The 23584-nt window shown below is 53.3% G+C and overlaps 1 protein-coding gene and 1 long non-coding RNA gene across 4 annotated transcripts in view; both read left to right on the top strand.

Moving 5' to 3' along the window:
* The window catches only part of LOC113567266, a 37283-nt gene extending 22548 nt beyond the window's left edge, over positions 1–14735 (top strand). For both annotated transcript variants that reach the window (XR_003409384.1, XR_003409383.1), the window contains exon 3: positions 14691–14735. This is a non-coding gene — a long non-coding RNA (uncharacterized LOC113567266). The remainder of the gene's footprint in view (positions 1–14690) is intronic.
* A 2032-nt stretch (positions 14736–16767) lies between these two features.
* On the top strand, positions 16768–23000 carry LOC6594580 (homeobox protein prospero). 2 transcript variants are annotated; one of them, XM_026994560.1, is made up of 2 exons: positions 16768–22017; positions 22797–23000. In XM_026994560.1, exons 1-2 carry the CDS (start codon positions 16823–16825, stop codon positions 22984–22986), a joined length of 5385 nt encoding a protein of 1794 aa, XP_026850361.1. In that variant the 5' UTR covers positions 16768–16822; the 3' UTR covers positions 22987–23000. The 2 variants fall into 2 exon arrangements, with proteins under 2 accessions (XP_026850361.1, XP_026850360.1); XM_026994559.1 differs by having other exon boundaries at positions 22794–23000.
* Positions 23001–23584: the final 584 nt, after the last annotated feature.

Raw genomic sequence — 23584 nt, 5'->3', positions numbered from 1 at the left:
CCTAATGCTCAAAGACTATAAGAGCTAGAGCAACGATGTTTTGGATCCAGACTTCTGTGATATGTCACTGCTCCGAAAATATTTCAAAACTTTGCCCCGCCCACTTCCGCCCCCACAAAAGGCGAAAATCTGTGGCATCCACAATTTTAAAGATACAAGAAAACCAAAAACGCAGAATCGTAGAGAATGACCATATCTTTTAGACTGCGGAATCTGAATTGGATCGTATTATTATTATAGCCAGCATCACGAAAACAATTTAATTTTTTCTCGCCCTGTCTCTCTCTAACACACACGTAGCATAGGCGGCTTTGTTTAGAGTAAAACATTAGCGCCTAGATCTCAGAGACCATAAAAGCTAGAGCAACCAAATTTGGTATCCACACTCCTAATATATCGGACCGAGACGAGTTTGTTTCAAAATTTCGCCACACCCCCTTCCGCCCCCGCAAAGGATGCAGATCTGGGGATATTCATAAATCTCAGAGACTATTAAGGCTAGAGTAACCAAATTTGGTATCCGCACTCCTGTTAGATCTCACTATGAAACGTATATCTCAGAATTTCGCCCCGACCCCATCCGCCCGCACAAAAGACGAAAATCTGTTGCATCCACAATATTGCAGATTCGAGAAAACTAAAAACGCAGAATCATAAATAATGACCATATCTATCAGGTTGCTGAATCTGGATCAGATCGGATCATTTTTGTAGCCAAAAGCAAGAAATCAATTTTTAGTGGCTACGCAGCGCCCGACGTCACGCTCAGACTGATTTTCTGTCTCTCTCGCACGCACTCTTTGTCGTGTCGTTTAATATTAGCGGCGTCTGCCGGAGGAGAGCCATACTGACTTAGTATCGGGTATAACTGTAGAGTTGCGGTGTCCGCAGCAACTCACAACGTTCCCCCTCGTTTGTTTTTGTTTTTTTTGGACTGATTGACTTGCGAAGCGTCCGCTTAACCATGCCCCATGCCCCATGCCCTGGGCCTCTGTGGTCCTCTGGCAAAGTTGATTGCAGCAAGGACCTGCGTCTACATTGCGGGCCGAAAAAAATTGCATTGGATGCATTTGCTTGGCAAACAAACAGTGGCACGGGGCACGGGGCAGGGGGCAGGGGGCTGCCGAAACAACAGTCATGAAAAAAGTTTCGCTGCGGCATCTCCTCCTGCCACGGCGTCTGCCTCTTCCTCTTAAGACCCGGCGCTGGCGCTGCCGCTGCCGCTGCCGCTGCATGTGCAATGCATATTAGCCGCCGAGTTGCGGCTCTGTCCTGTGCCATCCCGGGCTTCTCGTCCTGTATGCATTGTCCTTTTGGTCGAGCGCCTCGTGGCTGGGGCGCCCCAGCCATTCGCTGGTGTTTTTTCTGCGGCCTGCCTTTTGTTTGATTTGCGAAATTGCAATATGCTGGCTGTCTGCCGGGGCGCCACCGCCTCCACCACCGCCGAAGAGTCCTGCCAGCAGAAACGTATGAGAAATGCAGTTAGAACTGCAGTGGCAGTGCCGCTGCCACTGGACTTGCAGGCCACTCTTCCACGTAGATTAATCCCCCATTAATATTTTAATTTGATTCACAACAAAAATCAACCCCCCAAAAGCAGCCCAGGACTGCAGCGCCACCCCCCACCAGTCCATCGTGCAGGCTGTCCGGCCAACCCTTCCTCCCTCCCCGCCTCTGCCCAAACGAAACCTTTTAATTCGAGTGCGTTTTTCATCATCATCATCGTCGTCGTCGTCTCTTCTCTGTGCCCCCACTCTTTCGTCCCCTCCACCCTGCCACAGACTCGGCCTCAGCTTCAGCTTCAGCCAGATTTCCGTTTAGGTCGAGCCGCAATGAAAGTCTTGAGGCTATGCCGGAGACCCTTCAACGACTGCGCCAAAATGCAGCACGGGCCGAGCCGTCACTGGACACTGGGGGAGGTAGGAGAGGGGCACTGGACACTGGGAGAAGGGTGAAGGGAGGGGGTGGCCATGGACACTGAACACTGGGTGAGGGAAAGGGCTACGGGTGGGCCCTGGACGCTGGTCACGACGTGGAGCAGAAATCAAACAATCAAACAAAATGAAATCGCCGTCCCCTGTAAGCCATCCCTCCCCCGCCACCACCCCATCGCCGCCCCCCTCTTGCGCCTCTTCTTCTTCTTTTCGCTCGTTTTTTTTCTCCTTTTTCGCTCGCGAGTTTTTGTTGCCTTTGTTCTCCTGGAGGCTTTTGTGCCACACGCCCCCACCCGCCTCCCTCAAAGTCCAGTTTTTGCAGTCATCAAGTTTTTGGCCTCCCCTCGGGTCCCCTCTGGCCCCTGGTCCCACTGTCCCCCTGTACCACCGGGGCTTCCGCTGCTGCCCCATGCTTCTTTGGCATGTCTTCGCATCCGTTGCATTCAGTTTTTGGCCACGGGGCGCGGGCGTCCATCTTGCTCTGCTTCTTCGTCTGGCTGCAGCCGCCACCCTTCGTGCTCTGACAGCCCCCCAGCGCCCCCTCTCTCTATATATATTTTATTTTTAATTAATTAATGCGAATGCAAAGTACAATTTCTACAAGGAAAACTTGTTTTGCAACTCGCGCACAACCCTTTTGGGCGCTTGCCACAGACCCCCCTTTGGCAGGCAGCCCTTCACCTGAAGCAGGCAGCCAGGCAGTCAGGCAGGCCCTTCAGCCGGCTGTGGCGCCTCCAAATATGCAACGAGGAGCAGCAGCCACTGAAGAAATGCAGTTAATTTACTCAGAAGTAGCAACGAGCTGCAGCAGGGGGCAGGGGGCATGAGGCAGGAGGCAGGAGCTGAAGAAAATTGCTGCCCGGCTGCAGAAAGTTGTTGCCGCTGCAGTTTTCTTTTGTTTTTGTGTGCACGCCGTAATGTATGCAACATAATTTTGTGCGCTCTTAGCTGCCTGCCTGCCAGCCGCTGGATGGAATTTTTGTTAGTACTCCAGCTTCCCAGCTTCCCTGCTTCCCAGGTCTCCCTCCAGCCTCCCCCCCTGTTGGGGATATGCAGTCACCTCCTTTCAGCCCAGATGCGGCGTAGATGTGGATGTGTGGCCCTGCCCTGCCCTGCCGTTGCGTTGCGTTGCAGTTGAAAAACTTTGCACTGCCTGCTGGAAGGTGAAGAGTCGTCAAAGGAGGGGCCTAGAGGGGGGCCTGCACTCGTTTTCTAGGCCTTCGAGTTGGGGAGCTTCTGTTTTTTTTTATATATATTTTTTTGGGCGCTGGAAAAATGTAGCAAAAGTTATTTCTTCTTTTGCACTTAATGAAATATCTGTATGTGTGAGTGCTAGTGTGTGTGTGTGTGTGTGCCACACTGCAGTTGGCTGCCAAGTGGTCTCCATGGGTTACTTAATAGGCAGCAGGCAGCAGGCGGCAGGATTTGAGCAGATCGGGCTTTAAAAAACAAACTCCTGCCAACTGCCACCTGCCCCGAAGTAAGCTTTAGTTGTGCCCCACACACACACACGCACACAGATACAGCCACAGAATGGTGCATCCTTGGCGCCACAGTTCAGCGACACGCAGCCTCAAAAGGAGACGGGCGCCATGCGTCTTTCAATCCGTTTCCTCCCATATGCAAATAGATGGGCCCCTGGCCCCCTGGCCCCCTGGCCCCTGCCTCGTGCCCCGCTTGCACCTTGAGCAAAGTAGGATAAAAAGAAAATGCAGCAAAAGCAGAGCAGAGCAGAGTAGAGGGGGGGCCTTGAGGGGGTCGGGGGGAGGCGTGCTGCTGCAGACACATTTTAATGATGCATGCAACAGTAAACTGCAATCAGATATGCGCACATCGTTAGTCTTCAGCATCAGCCGCCGTTTGTTGATTATCTTAGAAAGGCACAAGGCACACGAGGCACACGAGGCACATGAGGCAAGAAAGATAACTCATACGCCCAGTGGGCCTCCCCACTCCCTCCCTTCCCGCCTTTTTGGCCCATCTCTGGCATGGAAATTTATTTGCCAAGCAAATAGACTGCAGCCAGAGCCCAGGACCAGGCCGTGTGTCCTGTTTGCCAGGGAAAAGAAGCCAGCATTCGTTGCTCCTTCGACCCCTACCCCTCCCTAAGGACAGGGAGTGGAGGGCAGGAGGAAACCCCTAACGGAGGCACTTTTTTATGCAACTTCTTCAGCTCGAGTGGTTTCCCAAGTTGACGTTTCAAATGTCAATTGTGTGCTTAACTGCATTCTTTTGACTCGGCTCGGCACGGCTCGGAGTCGTCTCCGCCTTGAGTGTGTGTGTGTGCGTGTGTGTGTGTGTGTGTGTGTGCTGAGTAGGGCAACCCAAGTCTCGAGCCCATTCCCCGAGTCTTTGTCTAATTTTGGTTTCTTTTTGTTGCAAATTGCGGCCTCAGCGAAGGATGGTAGGCCCTACCAGGAGATCGTTTATGGTTCCAGCACTTCAGGGATCGACCTTTTGATACCTTTTCTCTGAGAAGCCTATGGTATCCATTCCAGGCGATTGTTTATGGTTTTGAAACTGCAATAGTCGACCTTTTGATGCCTTGGGATTGATATCCTCTGAGAAACCTAGGGTATCCATTCCAGGCGATCGTTTACGCTTCTGACACGGCAATGATCGACCATTTGATTCCTAGTTCTCGCTAGAACCATTCTATCTGAGACACCATTTGGTATCCGCACCAGGAGATCGTTGACGCTTCTAGCACTGCATTGATCGACCTTTTGATGCCTTAGGATTGATTCTCTCTGCGAAATCTAGGGTATTCGCGCATTTTTACGATGTGTGGTAGCTTATAATTGCACAAAGTTTCTCAGGATTATGGGATTTGAGTGGATGGCAAGGCTATACCTTGTAGCCAGCCAACAGCCAATGCAATGATCTAGGGTCGATTGATACCTTTCTTCTTCCTAGAAGTATTCTCTTTGAGAAACCTTTGATACCATCGCTTATATTCCCAAAAATTCATGAATTTAAAAGAGAATTTCACAAATTTTCGCGGAATTATGGGTTTAGTGTGAAGAAGAATTTTCCACAATTTTCAATGTTTTATCCCCTTTTGTTGTATGCCTTGCCCCCATAAGCCCCATAGGCCCTCTTAGGGCTCCAATAAGGGCTCGAGGATATTCTCCCAAATGTTGGGTATACCCCTTTTGCTTCCTCCTCGCCAGGGTACTCTTATAATTTCTTTTCTTTGGCTTTCACTTTGTTTGAGCAACGTTGCAGTGACTTTTGCCAAGTCGTTGGGAAAATATGCCGCATTCACATGCACAGAGGGCGGTGGGGGGAAGGGCGAGAGGGGTGGAGAAAGTCAGACTGCAATCTTGCCTTCAATTAAGCTTTGACAAGTGCATTGCACACGGAGATGGAGATGGAGACGGGGATTGGGGTTTGGGGTTTGGGCCTGAGACAAGAAGCAGAAGACGGAGCAGCAGCAGCAGCCTCCGAGCCCACAAAGCGCATAAATATGAATGAGGCTGCCAGCTCCAGGGAGGTAGGAAGGCTTGCGCCTTGCCTCGTTTCCCCCAAAAAAGAAAAAAAGAAAAAGAAACAGAAGAGAAACGAGGGGGAACGTTGTGAGTTGCTGCGGACACCGCAACTCTACAGTTATACCCGATACTAAGTCAGTATGGCTCTCCTCCGGCAGACGCCGCTAATATTAAACGACACGACAAAGAGTGCGTGCGAGAGAGACAGAAAATCAGTCTGAGCGTGACGTCGGGCGCTGCGTAGCCACTAAAAATTGATTTCTTGCTTTTGGCTACAAAAATGATCCGATCTGATCCAGATTCAGCAACCTGATAGATATGGTCATTATTTATGATTCTGCGTTTTTAGTTTTCTCGAATCTGCAATATTGTGGATGCAACAGATTTTCGTCTTTTGTGCGGGCGGATGGGGTCGGGGCGAAATTCTGAGATATACGTTTCATAGTGAGATCTAACAGGAGTGCGGATACCAAATTTGGTTACTCTAGCCTTAATAGTCTCTGAGATTTATGAATATCCCCAGATCTGCATCCTTTGCGGGGGCGGAAGGGGGTGTGGCGAAATTTTGAAACAAACTCGTCTCGGTCCGATATATTAGGAGTGTGGATACCAAATTTGGTTGCTCTAGCTTTTATGGTCTCTGAGATCTAGGCGCTAATGTTTTACTCTAAACAAAGCCGCCTATGCTACGTGTGTGTTAGAGAGAGACAGGGCGAGAAAAAATTAAATTGTTTTCGTGATGCTGGCTATAATAATAATACGATCCAATTCAGATTCCGCAGTCTAAAAGATATGGTCATTCTCTACGATTCTGCGTTTTTGGTTTTCTTGTATCTTTAAAATTGTGGATGCCACAGATTTTCGCCTTTTGTGGGGGCGGAAGTGGGCGGGGCAAAGTTTTGAAATATTTTCGGAGCAGTGACATATCACAGAAGTCTGGATCCAAAACATCGTTGCTCTAGCTCTTATAGTCTTTGAGCATTAGGCGCTGAAGGGGACGGACAGACGGACAGACGGACAGACGGACGGACGGACAGACGGACAGACGGACGGACGGACAGACAGACATGGCTCAATCGACTCGGCTATTGATGCTGATCAAGAATATATATACTTTATGGGGTCGGAAACGATTCCTTCTGGACGTTACACACATACACTTTTACCACAAATCTAATATACCCCAATACTCATTTTGAGTATCGGGTATAAAAAAGGCTGGAAGCGGCCCAACGAGTTGAGGAGCCCAGGATGTTGCCAGGTGAAGAACTGTAGAGCTGTAGAGCTGTGGAACTGTAGAACTGTAGAAGGAAACGCAAATAAATGAATTGCACTTTTCCTTTGCTCGAATTTTCTTCTTCTGGGCCACGTTTCAATGGACTCTCTGGCTCAATGGTGGTGGCAGGAGGGCAGGGGGCAGGGGGCAGGGCAAAACTTTGCATATTGTGTTTATTCTATGCCCAAAGAGCGAGAGCCAGAGATAAAGAGCCCCAGCCAGAGGAGGCAGCCTTTAATTAAGCGGGCCCCAAGTCGCAGTCCGATCCGCCCCATTATATGCTTAGATAATGGCAAGGCCGAGACGGGGCTGGGCTGGGGCTGGGGCTGGGGCTGGGGGCCAGCAGAACAGATATGAAATGCAAATTATGCGGCGAATTGTGTGCTCATTAATTAAAATTGAACCAAATTGACAGCAAAAGCAGAAACGGAAGCCTCCAAGAACCAGTTGAAGGAGGAGGAGGCCGTGGTCTCCATCAAAGAGTTGCTGGCAGCATCATTAGAATGAGACGAGAGGCTGGCCAGGCCAGGCCAGGCCAGCAGAAGCCTCTCCAGCGTCTCCCTGGCCCCTGGACGAGTGCTCACTGTCCACGCCACTGCACTTTGAGGTGAACACTCAAAAGTTTTTTACATTACAGCCAGAGAGAGGGGGGAGGAGTGGCAGCACAGTAAAATATTATACATATATTACATTCGAGGGGTGTGGGGTGGCATGAGGCATGCCGCATGCCCGGGTCTGAGTCAAAATGCAAATCTTGCAGATTTTTAATTTCTTTTCAACGAAAATTTTGTATTTTCTGTTTGCATTTCTTGCTGCTTCGTCGAAGGACGAGAAGCAACCCTTTTTGTTAATGCCAACAGCCAAGGATGCTGCCTCCTGCGAGTCCTGCTCCTTGGAGTCCTTCTGCTGCTTTTAAGCTTTATTATTATGTATTATAGATTCATTTTATGCACTTTTTGATTTCTTTTGTCTCGACAGCCGGCCCAAAACGAAGAAGGAATGCGTTTTAGGGTAGCAGCGGTATATCCTGCAGAGCCACCCTCTCTGTGTGTGTGTGTGTGTGTGTGTGTGTGTGTGTGTGTGTGCGAGGCGCGGTGCAGCAGTGTGGGTTGTCTTCACTGCTGGTTGCATCCTGCCACCCGCTTTGCTCCTTCAAGATGCCCTTTTTTCTCGATTTTCTTGGCCACATTTCGGTGGGGGCGGGGGTGGCCCCCTTTTGGGGTTGCATCTGGTAGATACATTCGCGTAATGAATTCGGCCCGAGGGTGGCGACAATGAACTTGCATTTGATATCCCAAAATGTGCCAGGCCGTTGACACACGCAAAAGGAACAGAAACGGAACTTCACGGCCCAGAGAGCGTTCTCACAGGACCTCGGAGGGAGGGAGGGAAGGAGGGAGGGGTGCTAAGGGGCCCGCTAAGGGAGGAAACTTGCAGCTGGGAACCAAACCTGCCGAATCATGTAAAGCTATGCCGCATAGCGCACCTTGAGCCGCCCCGGAAGGCGCCTTGAAGCAGAACCAGCCACAGAGGAAGCAATTTCCATTTCACGAAAGATCACAGTTCCCATAACAGGGAGGTTGGAGGGGGTGGAGAGGGCGAGGGAGGGTACGCTTTTCACACGGCCAAAGGGGCAATAATTTTTAATAATTTCCTTTCGCCTTTAAATAGTTTTTCCTTTGGGCGGGGGGAGGCAGACAAATTCCCATCGCTGCTGGCCAGCGGACAATTGAAGTGTTAGATACAAGATACAAAGATACAATTGCCAGCAAGTGGCTGCTGCAAGCACTTGCAGATACCCACAAGATAAGTTGATTGCACTAATTTGAATGCAGCAGCAGCCGAAGAGAATAGTTCCCATGCCACATGCCCCATGCAGCCCAGGCAGCCCTGCAGTTCCGCATTCGACAATTGCTGGTTCCTTCTTCGATGGAGGAGCCGCACAACTGGTCTGCTAGGGGCTGCTTCAATCAACATCTGACAAGAAGTGTTAAATCTGCAGCGAATCCACCATTGGGTCCATCCACAATTGCAGGCCATGGGAGGCGGAGGCGGGAGGCGGGAGGCGGGTGACTGGTGACTGCCTTTATTAGAATATCCGGCAGCTTAGACCGCGCTCTACTCGTAGACAGCCTGTCTGCCATTATCCGCTCTGCAGCGGTCGTCATAATTCATAAATCAACTAATTCTGGAGTCGTTCGCTGTGCCACAACAAGTAGAGCCTCCCCCCCGTCAGAGCCCAAATCTGTGTCCAACTCGGAAATGTTCTCAGGCTGCCAGCGAAGCCGAAGAAGCAGCAGCAGCAACATTAGGAGGCAGGGAGCAACAGAAGGGGCAAGCAGCAGCACTAGAAGGGGCAAGCAGAAAAGACAATTAAAGGGTTTCGAGTTGCCTTAATGAACCGCAACACAAACAAAAGGTCAAGTCGAAAGACAAACCCCGTCAAAAGGAACAAAAGGCCCCGAAACCAAAACTCAAAACTCAAAAGGTGGAGACGTTGAAGGGGCCAACGTCACGGCGGTTGCCTGCATTTCCTGGCCAAAGGAGAAGCAAAAGACGCCAGCAGGGTTTCAATTACATCGCAAGAGATTCCTCCATTCTCTGTCTCCATCGGCGTCGCCAAGACCGAGTGACCTCTCCCTTAATTGAGCATGAAGCGTTGACACCTTGACAGGGACCGAGGCCGAGGCCCCGTCGATGGGCATTATGACATGGACATCCAAATGGATATGGGCGATGGGCGATGGGCGATGGACGATGGACAACCCTAAGATGGACGAATGGACTAATGAACATTAATGTTCTCGTTCTCGTTCGTATTGTGTATTGTGTATTGTGTAATGTCGCGACTTTAATGTAAAGTGCAATGAAGCAATGCAAGGCCATTGCAATGGACAGTGCAACGGGGCGGCGGCGGGCATCCACCGGATGTGCTCATTAAGTGCAGCCTTTGACTCGGCGAAGAACTGAACCGAACCGAACCGGACTCGACTCGACTGCGACTCGAACTGAGTTATGATGCCAGCTGACGACGAGCTGTCACAGTGGGAATCAGGGAGAGGGGCAGCAAGTGGTTGTTAAGGTTGATTCATGCCTTGCCACCCTCCCCCCGCCCCCCGCCCCCCGCCCAGCACGTGGTGGGCCATCGCCCACTCAACTTTCTATAGGAGTCGCGGCACTGCCTCTGCTTCTCAATCCCGACTCGCAAAACCATTTTCCACAAATTTAATTCCATTAATGTGTCGTCCTATCTGTCGAAGGGACGCTTTCCTTTCACGGCCTTGCCTGCCTCCACTTGAGAGGGTTCTTCAAATGTCAAGCCGGTAGCCGCTGCTGCAGCTTCTCCCAGCAACTAAATTATCATAATGAATCCCCGGACTCTGCACTCTTTCGACTACTTGAGTTTTGTTTGCCCCTTGGGGCGGGCCACTCCTTAAGCGAAAGGGACTGCGATTAAGCCCCGAGTCCAGGCCCAGAGCCCAGGCCCAAGCCCAGGCCCAAGCCCAGGCCCTGTGCCTAAACGTATTTTTAATTGAAACTGTCACTTGTGGAGGAGCCGGGCTCCTGCCCTACCCATCGAAAGGTAGTTTTTCATTGCAATTATGACAAGTGCCAGCAAAGGGTTCAAAAGTTTTCCAAGAATTTCATCTCCGATGCATAAATCAACAATTGTTTCCCCCCCCCCCATCTCTCTCGCTCTCCCTCCTAAGAAGTGTCCAGACAACATTCCCATTGTTTGATCAAGAAAATCGTTGCCCTTTAAAGCAAAAACACACACAATGCCAGAGTGGAAGGATGCCGAGAACAAATGAAATTGAATTTTATGCTTTTACAAGATTTTATTGCGACTTTTTGACTCCCCCCCCCGAAGTCCCCCCGGAGTCCGAAACCCATACGATGGGAGGAGCCTCCCCTTTTGAATCACAGTCTGCTTTTATTAGCAGCAAATTTCATTATTCAAGTCAATTTGGAACCCAGAGAAGCCGAAGCCGTAGTCGAAGCCGTAGCCAGTGCCTCGCTCCTCTGTGGATGCCTTTCATTTGACTCTGTCCGACTCTTTGCCTGAGTTCAATTGAATTAAATAAAATCAATTTGTTGATACGCAGATGAATTTAAATAAATTTAGTCCGCCACCGAGGCCCCTCCGCAATCGACGGTGACTCAGCGCAGCTCCAAGGTTCCCCGACATGCCACAGAGGGATGTGCGGCCAGATTTGTCCTCAGCGATAAGCCAAGCAAATTGGGATATATGGCAGAGAGTGGGTTGAGGGGGGGGAGGTGGACAACCTCTAATTATCTCAAGGCATGACATGAAGTCATTTCTCTGCGGCGACTACGTATATTCTATTAATGCCTCTTGCCGCATGAAATTGAAACTTCAAATATTTGTACGTACCTTCAAGGACTCCAAGGACTGGCGCCATGTGTGGGTAATTTCCTTAATAACCACCGAGCAAGCCTATCGCATTAACATATCTCGCATTTGTCATAAAAATAAGTCACCCACCAGCACCACCCACCACAGGGGGAGGAGGAGGTGGAGGAGGAGGCGTTTTGTTAAGGAACTTACCGCTGGACTCAGTGGGAAGGAAGTGTTTATGCCCCGCTCCTAATGACCCCGTCTAAATGGACACATTACGGACAGGACACACAGGACACACAGGACACACAGGAGACACGGGAAATTGAATTATTCAGAGGCGACTTGTGGAGGAGGCGTGAAGCATTGCGTGACTCCCCCACTACCCCCACTAGAGGCGAAGTTGAGTAAGAAATACGTTACAAAAGCCAGAAAAGAACAGAAGAACAGAAGAACAGAAGGCCCTGGAAGTGGGCAATGGGGATGGGGTGGTTCCAGTGCAGTGCCTCCGTTTTACGGTCTATGGGCCATACAGCACACGCCAGGCCCCTGACGTCGTAACGGCCAAACGATCGACGACAGTTGGGTTTCCCAGAGCGTCTTGAAGACGCTTGCACCACCACCACCACCGCCAGTAGTGCCTTGTGTTTGCTGAGGGAGGGACCCATGGGGTGACTTATTAAGGAACGACGACGACATCTGCCAGCTGCATGGCCATGAAGTCTACCTTTGATTGCAACGTTAAGGGGCAGGGGGGCAGGGGGTAGGGGGCAGGCTGCCACGCACCAAAACGGATGTACGGCAGAGGGAAATCACTGAGACGGACCCGGGCAGAATGTTAGCTGGCAAAGCGCGGGACTGTACTCGAAAATTAGCTGGAAGCGAATGCAAAAAGCACTTACGATTAAGTACGGAGGGTAGACAGGGGGGTGGAGCGAGGTAGGGTGCTGGAGGGGGGCGGGAGGAAGTATCATTTGGCTAACGCTTGAAATTGGCTTCGTGACGCTTATCGCGATCAATAAATAATATATGAGCGACGACGACGACGACTACGAGGAGGAGGCGAAAGACAGAGACGGGTATACACGAAACAAAAAAGTATCTGCCAGATACATTTGAGTAATTTGTGTCGTTAGTGGCAGGACAGAGAGGCAAAATAATAATAATAAAAGAAAGTACGCTTGATTACAATGAAAATGTTTTTAATGCACCCACAGAAACACACACACGCGCAGAAACAGATACACAGATACACGGGGATATAGATAGACGAGGAGGAGAAAGATATCTGCATAGATAGGAACGAAACGGAACAGACCAGGAGACGAGGACACACGTTAGGCATGCATTCTGTTCGCCCCCCCAGGCCCCCACCCACCCCCTCTTACCCGTGATATTAAAAGCGCGATAAGCACTGGAGACACGAAGGTGGGGACACAGGTGCCCGACAAAAGCCTCACTCGTCGACTCGCCTCGACCGCTGCATGTGGCAAGGAAACTGCTGCAAAGTCCGTTGTCCAAACAAAAGTCCGCGGCGGTGGGGGCGACTGGGGAAAAGAACTTGGCCACATATGGCCATTTTCTGGCTGCCATTGCGTGCTCTATGCCTGTGCCTGTCCCTGTCTCTGTCCCTGTATCCGTATCTGTGACTGTGTCTGTGTGCTATCTAATCAAGCGCTGAAAGACAATAAAAGCCAACAACGCAGCCACGACAAACAGCGACCACAAAATGTGCTTATAGTATGTCTGGGAAAAAAAAGGAACCGCCCCAGAGCCAAGCAAAGGGTTAGACCAAGGGCTTACCCTAGAGCCAGCGAAGGACTACAGAGCCCACCGATCGGATATGCCCCACGACACCTACACTTTGAACGTGGGGCGGCTAAGTGCAGGCCCCGTCGAATGTGGTATCTATGGCCCGCCATATGGCGGCCGATATCTCTCTGGCGGAGAGTGTGTTTCCGTGTATCTGGAACTGTATCTTATCTGGCAGTCGAGGGCTTAGCCAAAAGGGGCCACAGGGGCCATAACGGAGGCTGGAATAGAATCATAATAATTCGAGTTTACTGCATTGGGCCTTGGGGCATGGGGCATGCCTTTTGGCAAGTGCCTGGCAAAAGTTTTCGCATAAAATCCCCAGTCTCTACCCGTCCTGAGGTCCTGAGACACAACGAGAAGGACATTTTCTTTTAGCACAATTCTCTCTCGCTTCAGTTGCTCACAAAGTTGTGTGCTGCCAATTCTCGTGGAAACGACTGCCAAGCAAACTTTGCGGCAACATAATTGTGGCAGGATTATGAGAACTGCTGCTCCTGCCACTGCAACGGGGACTGCAGTGTGCCAAAAACAAGTTGAAAGGTGTTTTGTGGAAACTTTATGCCAGCAGAGGCACCAGCCGTTGGGTAAATAGAATCATAGGAAATGGAAACATAGGAATCCGAATCGAGATCAGGTAAAAATCGCTTCGAGAAACGAGAATGTTGGACGATGTCAGCCACCAGTGCCCTTTGGTTCCGTCTGCCTGGGTGCCCCTCGCTGTCTCGCTTCCTTGTGCCGCCACGTCCCCCCCTCCCAGCGATCCGGCAGCTTGTGCGCACGCGCATTGAGGCATAGACAAGAGTCCAGGTGTGCTTGTGGCACGTTCTTCCCCCCGGGTGCTGCCCTCCGTCTCTCGATTATCAGCTGTTCTGCCCGATATAGGGGCCTCTGCTCGTCTCGCCTGGGGGTTGCAGATTGGGTTTCAGTTTTAGTTCCGTTTTCGCATTCGGTTTTCCCATTTTCCATTGAATCTCTGCCTTTGGCTTCTGGAATTATCTCCCCAAATGGATCTCCAGAGAGCGGAATCATAAAGCCTAATTGGTTCAGCGATTGGGCCGGGGAGGGGGCTAGAAATAGGTTGGTTTTTTGTGTTTTAACGGATTTTAGAGTCACTTGACCGTAACGCAATGCCACTACTCCGCCTCCTCCCCCTCCTGAAGCCCACTTTCGTGTCCAGGTCCAAGTGTCGCCAGCCCGAAAGCATATTTTAATGATGACACCCGTCTGCGACAGAGATACACACACAGAGATAGACAGCGGAGGAGGAGGAGGAGGAGGAGGGGGGAACACATGGCCGTGCCACACTTCGTTCAACGACGAGTACATTACCGTGTGCCGCGATCTGTGAAGGCACATTCCAAAGCACACTTTGAGTCCCTGCCCCTGCCACATGCCTCATCCCCCTTTCGCATGCAAAGTACGAGCCCAAGCCAGCAGCAAAATTTGTGTTAAGGTCGTAATTATCTGCGCCGCGGCTGCCACGACTTGTAGGTGGCACACCGCCTCAGCTGCAACTTTCTTTGGCTCCTTTATCACCGTTTTCCTTGCCATATGCTGCCCTCACCGAGGGGTTGCTACTCCAATTGATAGACCCGCGATAGAACCTAGGCCAGAGCGGACCTTAGAGCGCCCTTAAGTGCATTGAACTTGTGCGTCTCTAGGGATGTACTAAGGAAAGCATACATGGTGGAAAGTATCTTCGAAGAGTATTCATCGAATGCCAACTGTCTGTCTGTGGCATATGCCATGCTAGATACCTTTTATAACCTTCATTTAATCTGAAACTAACTTGAAAATCTGTTCTTCTCTTGCAGGAGGATCTATGATGGACGACAGAGAAAAATAACGCTTTGTTTGTGGTAAATTTTTGGACAATTTAAAGATCTCTATCCGAAATGCAGTGGAATGCTACCTCCCAACTTGATAAGTCCTGTATATCCTGAATAGGGGTGGCTGCCTCTACCCTCTGAAGGTCCTGGCAAGCTGCAGGCGGCTGAGAAAGTACAGTTGCCCAAAGGCAAGGCAAGGCAGGGCCCTTGGCGAATAGGGGTGGCAAGAGAGAGTGGAGAGTGGAGAGGCCCTTCTGTTGACATTGACTTGGGCCTACGGGCGGGTTGCTGCATTCCAATGCAATTCAAGTCCCGAAAGTCGAGCCACAGCACCGTCCAAAGGGGAGGATTCTGTGCAGCAATTCTTGGAAAAGGCCCAAGGGACACACATACCTACTCTTCCGATTCCGAGCATGATCGATAGTCCGTTCCCTACTGGAGATTGACGCATTTTGCTGGTTCCAAAGTTCTCTTATTGATTATTTCGAGTGCTTACGCATTCGAGCCATACGAGCCGTTCAACCCATGGCCATATGCAAAGTATCTATCTATCTTTCCGTCCGTCTGTCTGTCCGGCTGTCCCTCTGTCCGCTTGTGTGTATCTGAGTGCCCGGGAAAGTAAGTCAAACTTGTTTATCGTCGAACACGAAATGACTTATCTTTATTTGTTGCTGTTTTGCTGGCTTTTTGGGCACAGCAAAGGGGGCGGGTACCTCCAACCACCCACAAAAAGCAGAAAGAGAGAGAGGGAGAGGGTGAGGGCGAGAAGGAGAAATTAGATAAAAACCTGTCTGGGGGTTAGAGGGTGGAAGGTTTCAGCTACAGCTACAGCTTCTGCTGAATTAAGGACACCCTTCTTCTTCACCCTCTCCAACCCACCCACCGTTCAGGCAGCCTCCCCCCCACCCGAAAACCGAGCACCAATCAAGTGGTGCACCCAAACCAAAAGCTTTTGGCCTGCCGCCACTTTTACTTTCCCTTTAAGAACACCCTCCCCCCCCCCCTGCCACCACTGCCCCCACTGCCCCCCACTACCCCCTCTTTATACAATATCTGACTGAATCCTATTTGAATTTTTGCAGAAAGATTTTTGAGCCCAAGCAAGGATTATTAAACGAAAACCAAACAAAAAACCAAAAACCAAAAATAAAAACCACGAAAAAACGACAAAAATCGAAAAGAAAACGACACAAAAAAAAAGTCTCAAATTTTTCGACAACCCAAAAACGAATCGAAAACACTTTTTGAGAATCTTTTAAAACACCAGGAAGGGAGAATCGGAGCAAGGAGAAAGTAGAGAGAAAGAGAAGACCAGGACGAACGGAGGGCAAAGGAAGGAAGAAAGGAAGGAAGCAAAACGGGAATTTAAAATCAAATCCAAATAAAATTAAATGCAAAGGACATTCGCATGTGTGTGGTGGTGGAACGAAGAAAATTCAAAACAAAATTCACAATTAGAAAACGCAGAAAGAAACGTAGAAAACGCAGACGCAAAATCAAACTGTCCAAAGAACCGTCGAAGCTGTCGCAACCGTCAACAGGAGGCGGCACTTTGAGCTGGAGCTGGAGAGTGAGAGAGAGAGAGAGCTGGAGCATTTCGGCCAAGAAAAAAGTTGAGCGAAAGCAAAATTTCAACGTTTGGCGCACAACCGAAGGGAGAGGAGAGAGCAGAGAGGAGAGCAGAGCAGAGGAGAAGGGAAAGGAATCTGAAGACACCTCGGGCCAGGACTGCCGCGAGCAGGATAAAGTTTTGAACCTGAAGCTAAGCACAACGCACACAGCGAAGATACGGAGATACAGAGATACGGAGATACATATACCAGAAAGTGAACCCCACTCGGACTAGACACAGATACACAGATACAAAGAGAGACGACAGATAGATAGATAGATAGATAGATCTGTCCACAGACTTAAACTTGAAATCACGCATACGACACTCGCTCGGAGGGGAACAGCCAGCCCAGCCAGCCAATCGCAGAAGAGGGTTGCTGAGGGGAGCGTCGCCGCGCGAGAGAGACAGAGCGAGAGAGAGAGAGAGTGAGAGAACAGAGAGCAGAGCGACAGAGAGCTGAGTGGCAAGAGAGAGAGCTGCTGCTGCTGTTTGGCATCATCTTATGATGTCATCAGAGGAGTACGACGCGGACTGTTTTGGTTTGTACAGCGATGAGAGCACCGTGCTGCTGAAGGCGGTCGTGGAGGCGCAACCACCACACTCAAGCAGCAACGGGCACACGACACCAATACAGGCACAGCTACAGGCACAGATAAACGGCGACGGCGGCAGCACGGCGAATTCCGGCGAGAGCAAGCACGGCGAACAGCAGAAGGAACAGCAACAGAAAGAGAAAGAGCCGAACGACTGCGACTCGGACGACTCGGACGACGTCGTGGTCGTGCTCGAAGGCTGCGAAGGCAGCAGCAGCAATAGCAACAGCAGCAGCGGAAAAGCCAGCGCCGCGAAGGCGAACAGCAATAGTCGGAGCAGTCGGAACCATCGCAGCCCGCGCACCAGTCGGCAAATCATTCATTCTTCGGCCGTCGGCAAGACAACAACGTGCGCGGCTAAAAAAATACTTGTGCCAGCGACAGCAACAGCGACAGCGACAGCCACTTCGAAGAGTTCGAATTCAAGCGCGACCGTCGTGCCCTTACCCATACCCGTGCCCGTATCCGGTAGTAGTGCTAGTGCTAACAAAGTGAATCGTCGTTCGCGCCATAGATCCTTGAGCAAAGACAACCAAAACCTAAACCAAAGCCAAAACCAACAACAGACCACAAGCAGCATTTGCAATAGCAACAATCATAACAGCAACAGCAACGGCAACAACGGTTGCAACAACGGCGGCACAACGGCAACCGCTGCTGGCTTCATGAGTAGCGCTGCTGCGGCCGCTGCGGGTGCCGCTGGTGGAGCCCTGTTCCAACCCCAACCACAGGCCAGCACGGCCAACACGAGCCCCACGCTCAGTCTCAATCCCTCGAGCCACCAGACCGCCGCAGTCGGCGGGGGCCAACAGTCGCCGGTAGCCAGCAGCAATTCGCCCGGTTCCGGATCCGTGTCGGGCTCGGGCTCCGGCTCCGCCTCGTCACTGCTGACGGCTGCCTTCGGCAACCTGTTCGGTGGCTCATCGGCCAAGATGCTGAACGAGCTCTTCGGACGACAGATGAAACAGGCCCAGGACGCCACCAGCGGCCTGCCCCAGAGCCTGGACAACGCGATGCTGGCGGCCGCCATGGAGACGGCCACCAGTGCAGAGCTCCTGAGCGCCGCTGGCCTGGTCGGCAGCCACCTGAATGCCACCTCCAATGCCACGTCAAAGCTGCTGCTGCACAACAACAACAGCCTGCCGGGGAGCAACAGCACGCCGCTGAGCAACGGCCTGAATGCCTCGATCTCGCCGGGATCGGCCCACAGTTCGAGTCACTCGCACCATGCCACCTCCTCGCCGAAGGGCGGCAGCAGTCGTCGGGTGTCGGCCTGCAGCGATCGCTCCCTGGATGGGGCGGCCTCCGCGGCAGCCTCTGCCGCCGATGTGGCAGGGGGATCCCCGCCACGGGCCGCCTCGGTGAGTTCGCTCAACGGCGGCGCCAGCAGCGGCGATCAGCAGCTGCAGCACGACCTGGTGGCCCATCACATGCTGCGCAACATTCTGCAGGGCAAGAAGGAGCTCATGCAGCTCGACCAGGAGCTGCGCACCGCCATGCAGCAGCAGCAGATGCAGCAGCAGGAGAAGGAGCAGCAGCAGCAGCAGCTCCACTCGAAGCTCAACAACAACACCAACGCCAGCAACAACAATAACCACAACAACAACAACAACAGCGTGGCAGCCACGAACAACAACAACAACATGGAGAGCATCAACCTGATCGAGGACACGGAGATGGCGGACATCAAGATCAAGAGCGAGCCCCAGACAGTGCCCCAGCCGCAGCAGTCGCCGCACGGCAGCAGCCACAGCAGTCGCAGCGGCAGCGGCAGTGGCAGCCACAGCAGCAGCCACAGCCTGGCCAGCGACGGGAGCCTGCGCCGCAAGTCCTCGGACTCGATGGACAGTTCGGGGGCCCGCGAGGAGGCGGACGGCGATGGCGACGATGAGACGGCGGTCAGGGCGAGCAGCGCCGTAGACGAGCAGCAGCAGCAGCAGCAGCTGGCCACCAAGAAGGAGTCCGTCGAGGACATGCTCGACGAGGCGGAGCTGCTGGGCATGCACTCGACACGCGGCTCGGACCTGGAGTCGCTGGCCTCGCCCTCGCACTCGGACATGATGCTGCTGGACAACAGCAAGGACGATGTGCTGGACGACGACGAGGACGACGACTGTGTGGAGCAGAAGCGCGACCAGGGCTGCCTCAAGAAGCCCGGCATGGAGCTGAAGCGGGCGCGCGTGGAGAACATTGTGTCGGGCATGCGGTGCAGCCCCTCCTCGATCGTCCAGGCGGGCCAGCTGCAGGTGAACGGCTGCAAGAAGCGGAAGCTCTACCAGCCGCAGCAGCACGCCATGGAGCGCTATGTGGCAGCCGCCGCAGGCCTCAACTTCGGCCTCAATCTGCAGAGCATGATGCTCGACCAGGACGACAGCGAGCAGTCGAACGAGCTGGAGTCGCCGCAGATCCAGCAGAAGCGCGTCGAGAAGAACGCCCTCAAGTCGCAGCTGCGCTCGATGCAGGAGCAGCTGGCCGAGATGCAGCAGAAGTACGTGCAGCTGTGCACCCGCATGGAGCAGGAGTCCGAGTGCCAGGAGCTGGACAACGACCAGGACCCCGATCCCGAGCAGGACCTGGACCCCGAACAGGAGCAGGAGCAGGAGCCAGAGCAGGACAACGGCAGCAGCGACAACATTGAGCTGTCGCCCTCCCCCACGCTCACGGGCGGCGACATCAGTCCCGCCCACAAGGAGGAGGCCGGCGGCCAGGAGCGGCCGGGCTCCAGCTCCCCGAAGCCCAAGACGGCGCTGAGCGAGACCGGGGCCCCCAACAGCACCAACATGCTCTCCCAGATGATGTCCAAGATGATGTCCAGCAAGCTGCACAACCCCCTGGTGGGGCATCCGGCCCTGCCGCAGGGCTTCCCCCCGCTGCTGCAGCACATGGGCGACATGTCGCATGCGGCGGCCATGTACCAGCAGTTCTTCTTCGAGCAGGAGGCACGCATGGCCAAGGAGGCGGCCGAGCAGCAGCAGCAGCAACAGCAGCAACAGCAGCACCAGCAACAGCAGCAGGAGCAGCAGCGACGCTTCGAGCAGGAGCAGCAGGAGCAACGCCGCAAGGAGGTGCAAGAGCAACAGCAGCAAATCCAGCGCCAGCAGCAGCATCTGCAGCAGCTGCAGCAACAGCAAATGGAACAGCAGCAGCAGCAGCAGCAACATGTGGCCACGGCGCCGAGACCCCCACAGATGCACCACCCGGCGCCGGCGAGACTGCCCACGCGACTGGGCGGAGCAGCCGCCGCCCACAGCGCCCTCAAGTCGGAGCTGTCGGAGAAATTCCAGATGCTGCGCAACAGCAACAACAGCTCGATGATGCGCATGTCCGGCACGGACCTCGAGGGGCTGGCGGACGTCCTGAAGTCGGAGATAACCACCTCGCTGTCGGCACTGGTGGACACGATCGTGACGCGGTTCGTCCACCAGCGGAGGCTGTTCAGCAAGCAGGCGGACTCGGTGACAGCCGCCGCCGAGCAGCTCAACAAGGACCTGCTGCTGGCATCGCAGATACTCGACCGCAAGTCGCCGCGCACCAAAGTGGCGGACAGAGGAGGACCCGGAGCCCAGAACGGCCCCACGCCGACCACACAATCAGGTAATAATGGTTCACTACTCCTAGCCCCTAGTCAAATGCCCCCCCAACCGCCGCCAGCGGTGGTCGTGGCCAATGCCCAGCAGCAGCAGCAGCAGCAACAGCAGCAGCAGCAGCAGAACGTGCAGCAGCAGCAGCAGAATGTGCCACAGCAGCAGCAGCAGCAGGCACCGCAACAGAATCCCCAGCAGCAACAGCAGCCGCCGAATGTGCAGCATCTCCATGCCATGCCCCCCAATTGCCAGCAGCTGATAGCCGCCCCCCGCCTCAATGGCAACCAGCTGTCGTTCGCCTCCCCAGCGGCTGCTGCAGCCGCGGCGATGGGTCTGCAGATGCACCACGCGGCCGCAGCGGCAGCCATGTCCGCCCAACAGCAACAGCAGCAGCAGCAACAGCAACAGCAACAGAACGTGCAACAGCAGCAGCAGGCGGGGGATAGCAATACTAACCAGAGCCAAGCGAATCCGACTAACAACAGTAGCTTAAGTACCCTTAATATACCACCTCCTCACATTCGTCCTTTGCCCACAGCGGCTGCCATGTTCCAGGCGCCCAAGACGCCGCAGGGCATGAATCCGGTGGCCGCCGCCGCGCTCTACAACTCGATGACCGGACCCTTCTGCCTGCCACCCGATCAGCAGCAGCAACAGCAGCAGCAGGCCGCCCAGCAGGCGCAACAGCAACAGCAGAGCGTCCAACAGCAGCAGCAGCAGAGCGCCCAGCAGACGCAGCAGCAGCTCGAGCAGAACGAGGCCCTGAGTCTGGTGGTGACGCCCAAGAAGAAGCGCCACAAGGTGACCGACACGCGCATCACCCCGCGCACCGTCAGCCGCATCCTGGCCCAAGACGGCGTCGTCCCGCCCAACCCCAACGGACAACAGAACGCCACTCCCCTGCAACAGCAACAGCAGCAGCAGCAACAGCAGTCGAACGGAGGAGGCAACAGCAATGCCACGCCCGCCCAGAGCCCCACGGGCAGGAGTCAGAGCGTGGGAGGAGGAGGCGGAGGAGGTGGAGCAGGAGCGTACCATCCGCAGCCGCCGCCACCACCGCCGCCCATGATGCCAGTGTCCTTGCCCACATCGGTGGCCATTCCCAATCCCTCGCTGCACGAGTCCAAGGTCTTCTCGCCCTACAGTCCCTTCTTCAATCCGCACGCGGGCGGGCAGCCGACAGCCGCCCAGATGCACCAGCACCACCACCAGCACCAGCACCAGATGCAGCTCTCCTCGAGTCCGCCCGGCAGCCTGGGGGCGCTGATGGACTCGCGCGACTCCCCGCCGCTGCCCCATCCGCCGTCGATGCTGCATCCCGCCCTCCTAGCCGCCGCCCACCACGGCGGATCGCCCGACTACAAGACCTGCCTGCGGGCCGTCATGGACGCCCAGGATCGCCAGTCCGAGTGCAACTCGGCGGACATGTCCTTCGACGGCATGCAGCCTACTATATCCTTTTTCAAACAGCAACAAGAGCAGCTCGAGCAGCATTCCCTCCAGTCCATGCTGATGGTCAAGTGAGTTTTCCACATAGTTCTATATCGTGGTGTGTGGCATAGAAAGACAGAGAGAGAGAGAGAGAGAGAGAGAGAGGAAAAGAGAGGGAGGTGCTTAACCCGTCCGACGGACAAAATGAAACCAATCAAGTGTCTTCTTCAGTTTATTTATTTCCCCAACTAAATTCTTTTATAAAATGTAATCAAAACCTTATTTATTGCAACCTGCTGCAACCCTTCTCTGGGGAGAACGTGAGAGAAAGAGAGACCCTCAAGTCGTCCACATCCACATAAACATCATCATCGTAGCAGCAGCAGTAGTCGTCGTCGTAGACCTCTTCTGAGCACTGGGGAGTGGGGTCTAGGGCTTGAGTTGCATTTCGCAACAGCAGCAGCAGCAGTAGGAGAAATCGGAAAAAACGAAACGGAAAAATCAATGATGAACAGCCAGGCCCAGGCCCAGGCCCAGGCCCAGGCCCAAGCCCAGGCCCAAGCCCAGGCCAATCGTTACCCTCTTTTGGCTCTTGTGGCCCCTCTGGCCGGGCTCTTGGCTTGGCTGTGTGTTTTCAATCAGTTTTCAAGTCGAAGCAGGGGCACGGGCCTTCCTCTGGCACCCTTAGACGTTCATTATTGGCACTCGAAAGTGCAATCCTCCCCCGCATAGCCCCCCTCTTGCCACGCAGTGGCTCTTTCTATCGTTCTCTGCCACACACGAACATGGAAATTTGGAAAGACAATCGACCATCGTAACACACACCCTCAACCGAACACATCTCTGTCTCCAACACCAAATCTAGCAGCAAGCATTGCGAATCCTTGACTCCCCTGCACTCTTCTACATTGACACCGATGCACCTGCGCAAGGCCAAACTGATGTTCTTCTGGGTCCGCTATCCGAGCTCCGCGGTCCTCAAGATGTACTTCCCGGACATCAAGTTCAACAAGAACAACACAGCACAATTGGTGAAATGGTTCTCGAATTTCCGGTAAGTAAACGGCCCCCCATGCCCCCAACCACCCTGCCCCCCATGGCCACCATTTAATCATATTTGCTATAACTACTACTATATTATGTGCCCCCCACTAACACACCCGAAATATCTATGAACAGCATTCATTTTTATGATTTCGTTTGTCTCTTGATTTAAAACGAATCACCTGTCGAAGGCTCAGGCCCCCAGCCCCCGCCCCCTCCCAGCTGTCATGGGGGGGCCTGTCATTCGTCTATGAAATTGCGCAAGGAGCAGAGCAGCAGGGGAACAACGACAGCTGCTGCTCATTCAGTTCTAGAGTTCTAGAGTTCTAGAAGTGAGGCAGGCCCGCAGTAGCCGTGATTTGCGCGCCAAATCCCTGCCACATCTGTCCCTCAAGCATAGAGAGAGACAGAGAGAGAGAGAGCGTGTGGCAAAGGTTCACCTGGATTTCATTTTTCACCCCTCTTTCGGGCAGCGGCAGCTTAGCAGCTGTCCGTCCAGCGTGCCTGCCTGCCTGCCCGCGTCTCCTTTATGTCTAAGACATGCGCAACGTCTTAAGGAATTGTGTCTGCGTCCTCCCTTAACCTTTTCTGGGGTTTTTCCCTACCTGCGCA

This window comes from Drosophila persimilis, unplaced genomic scaffold (genome assembly GCF_003286085.1).
Source record: "Drosophila persimilis strain 14011-0111.01,24,50 unplaced genomic scaffold, DperRS2 tig00003933-arrow-pilon, whole genome shotgun sequence".
Classification (NCBI taxonomy): domain Eukaryota; kingdom Metazoa; phylum Arthropoda; class Insecta; order Diptera; family Drosophilidae; genus Drosophila; species Drosophila persimilis.
Note: the sequence above shows the minus strand (reverse complement) of the source record. Positions and strands in the feature narration are given on the sequence as shown.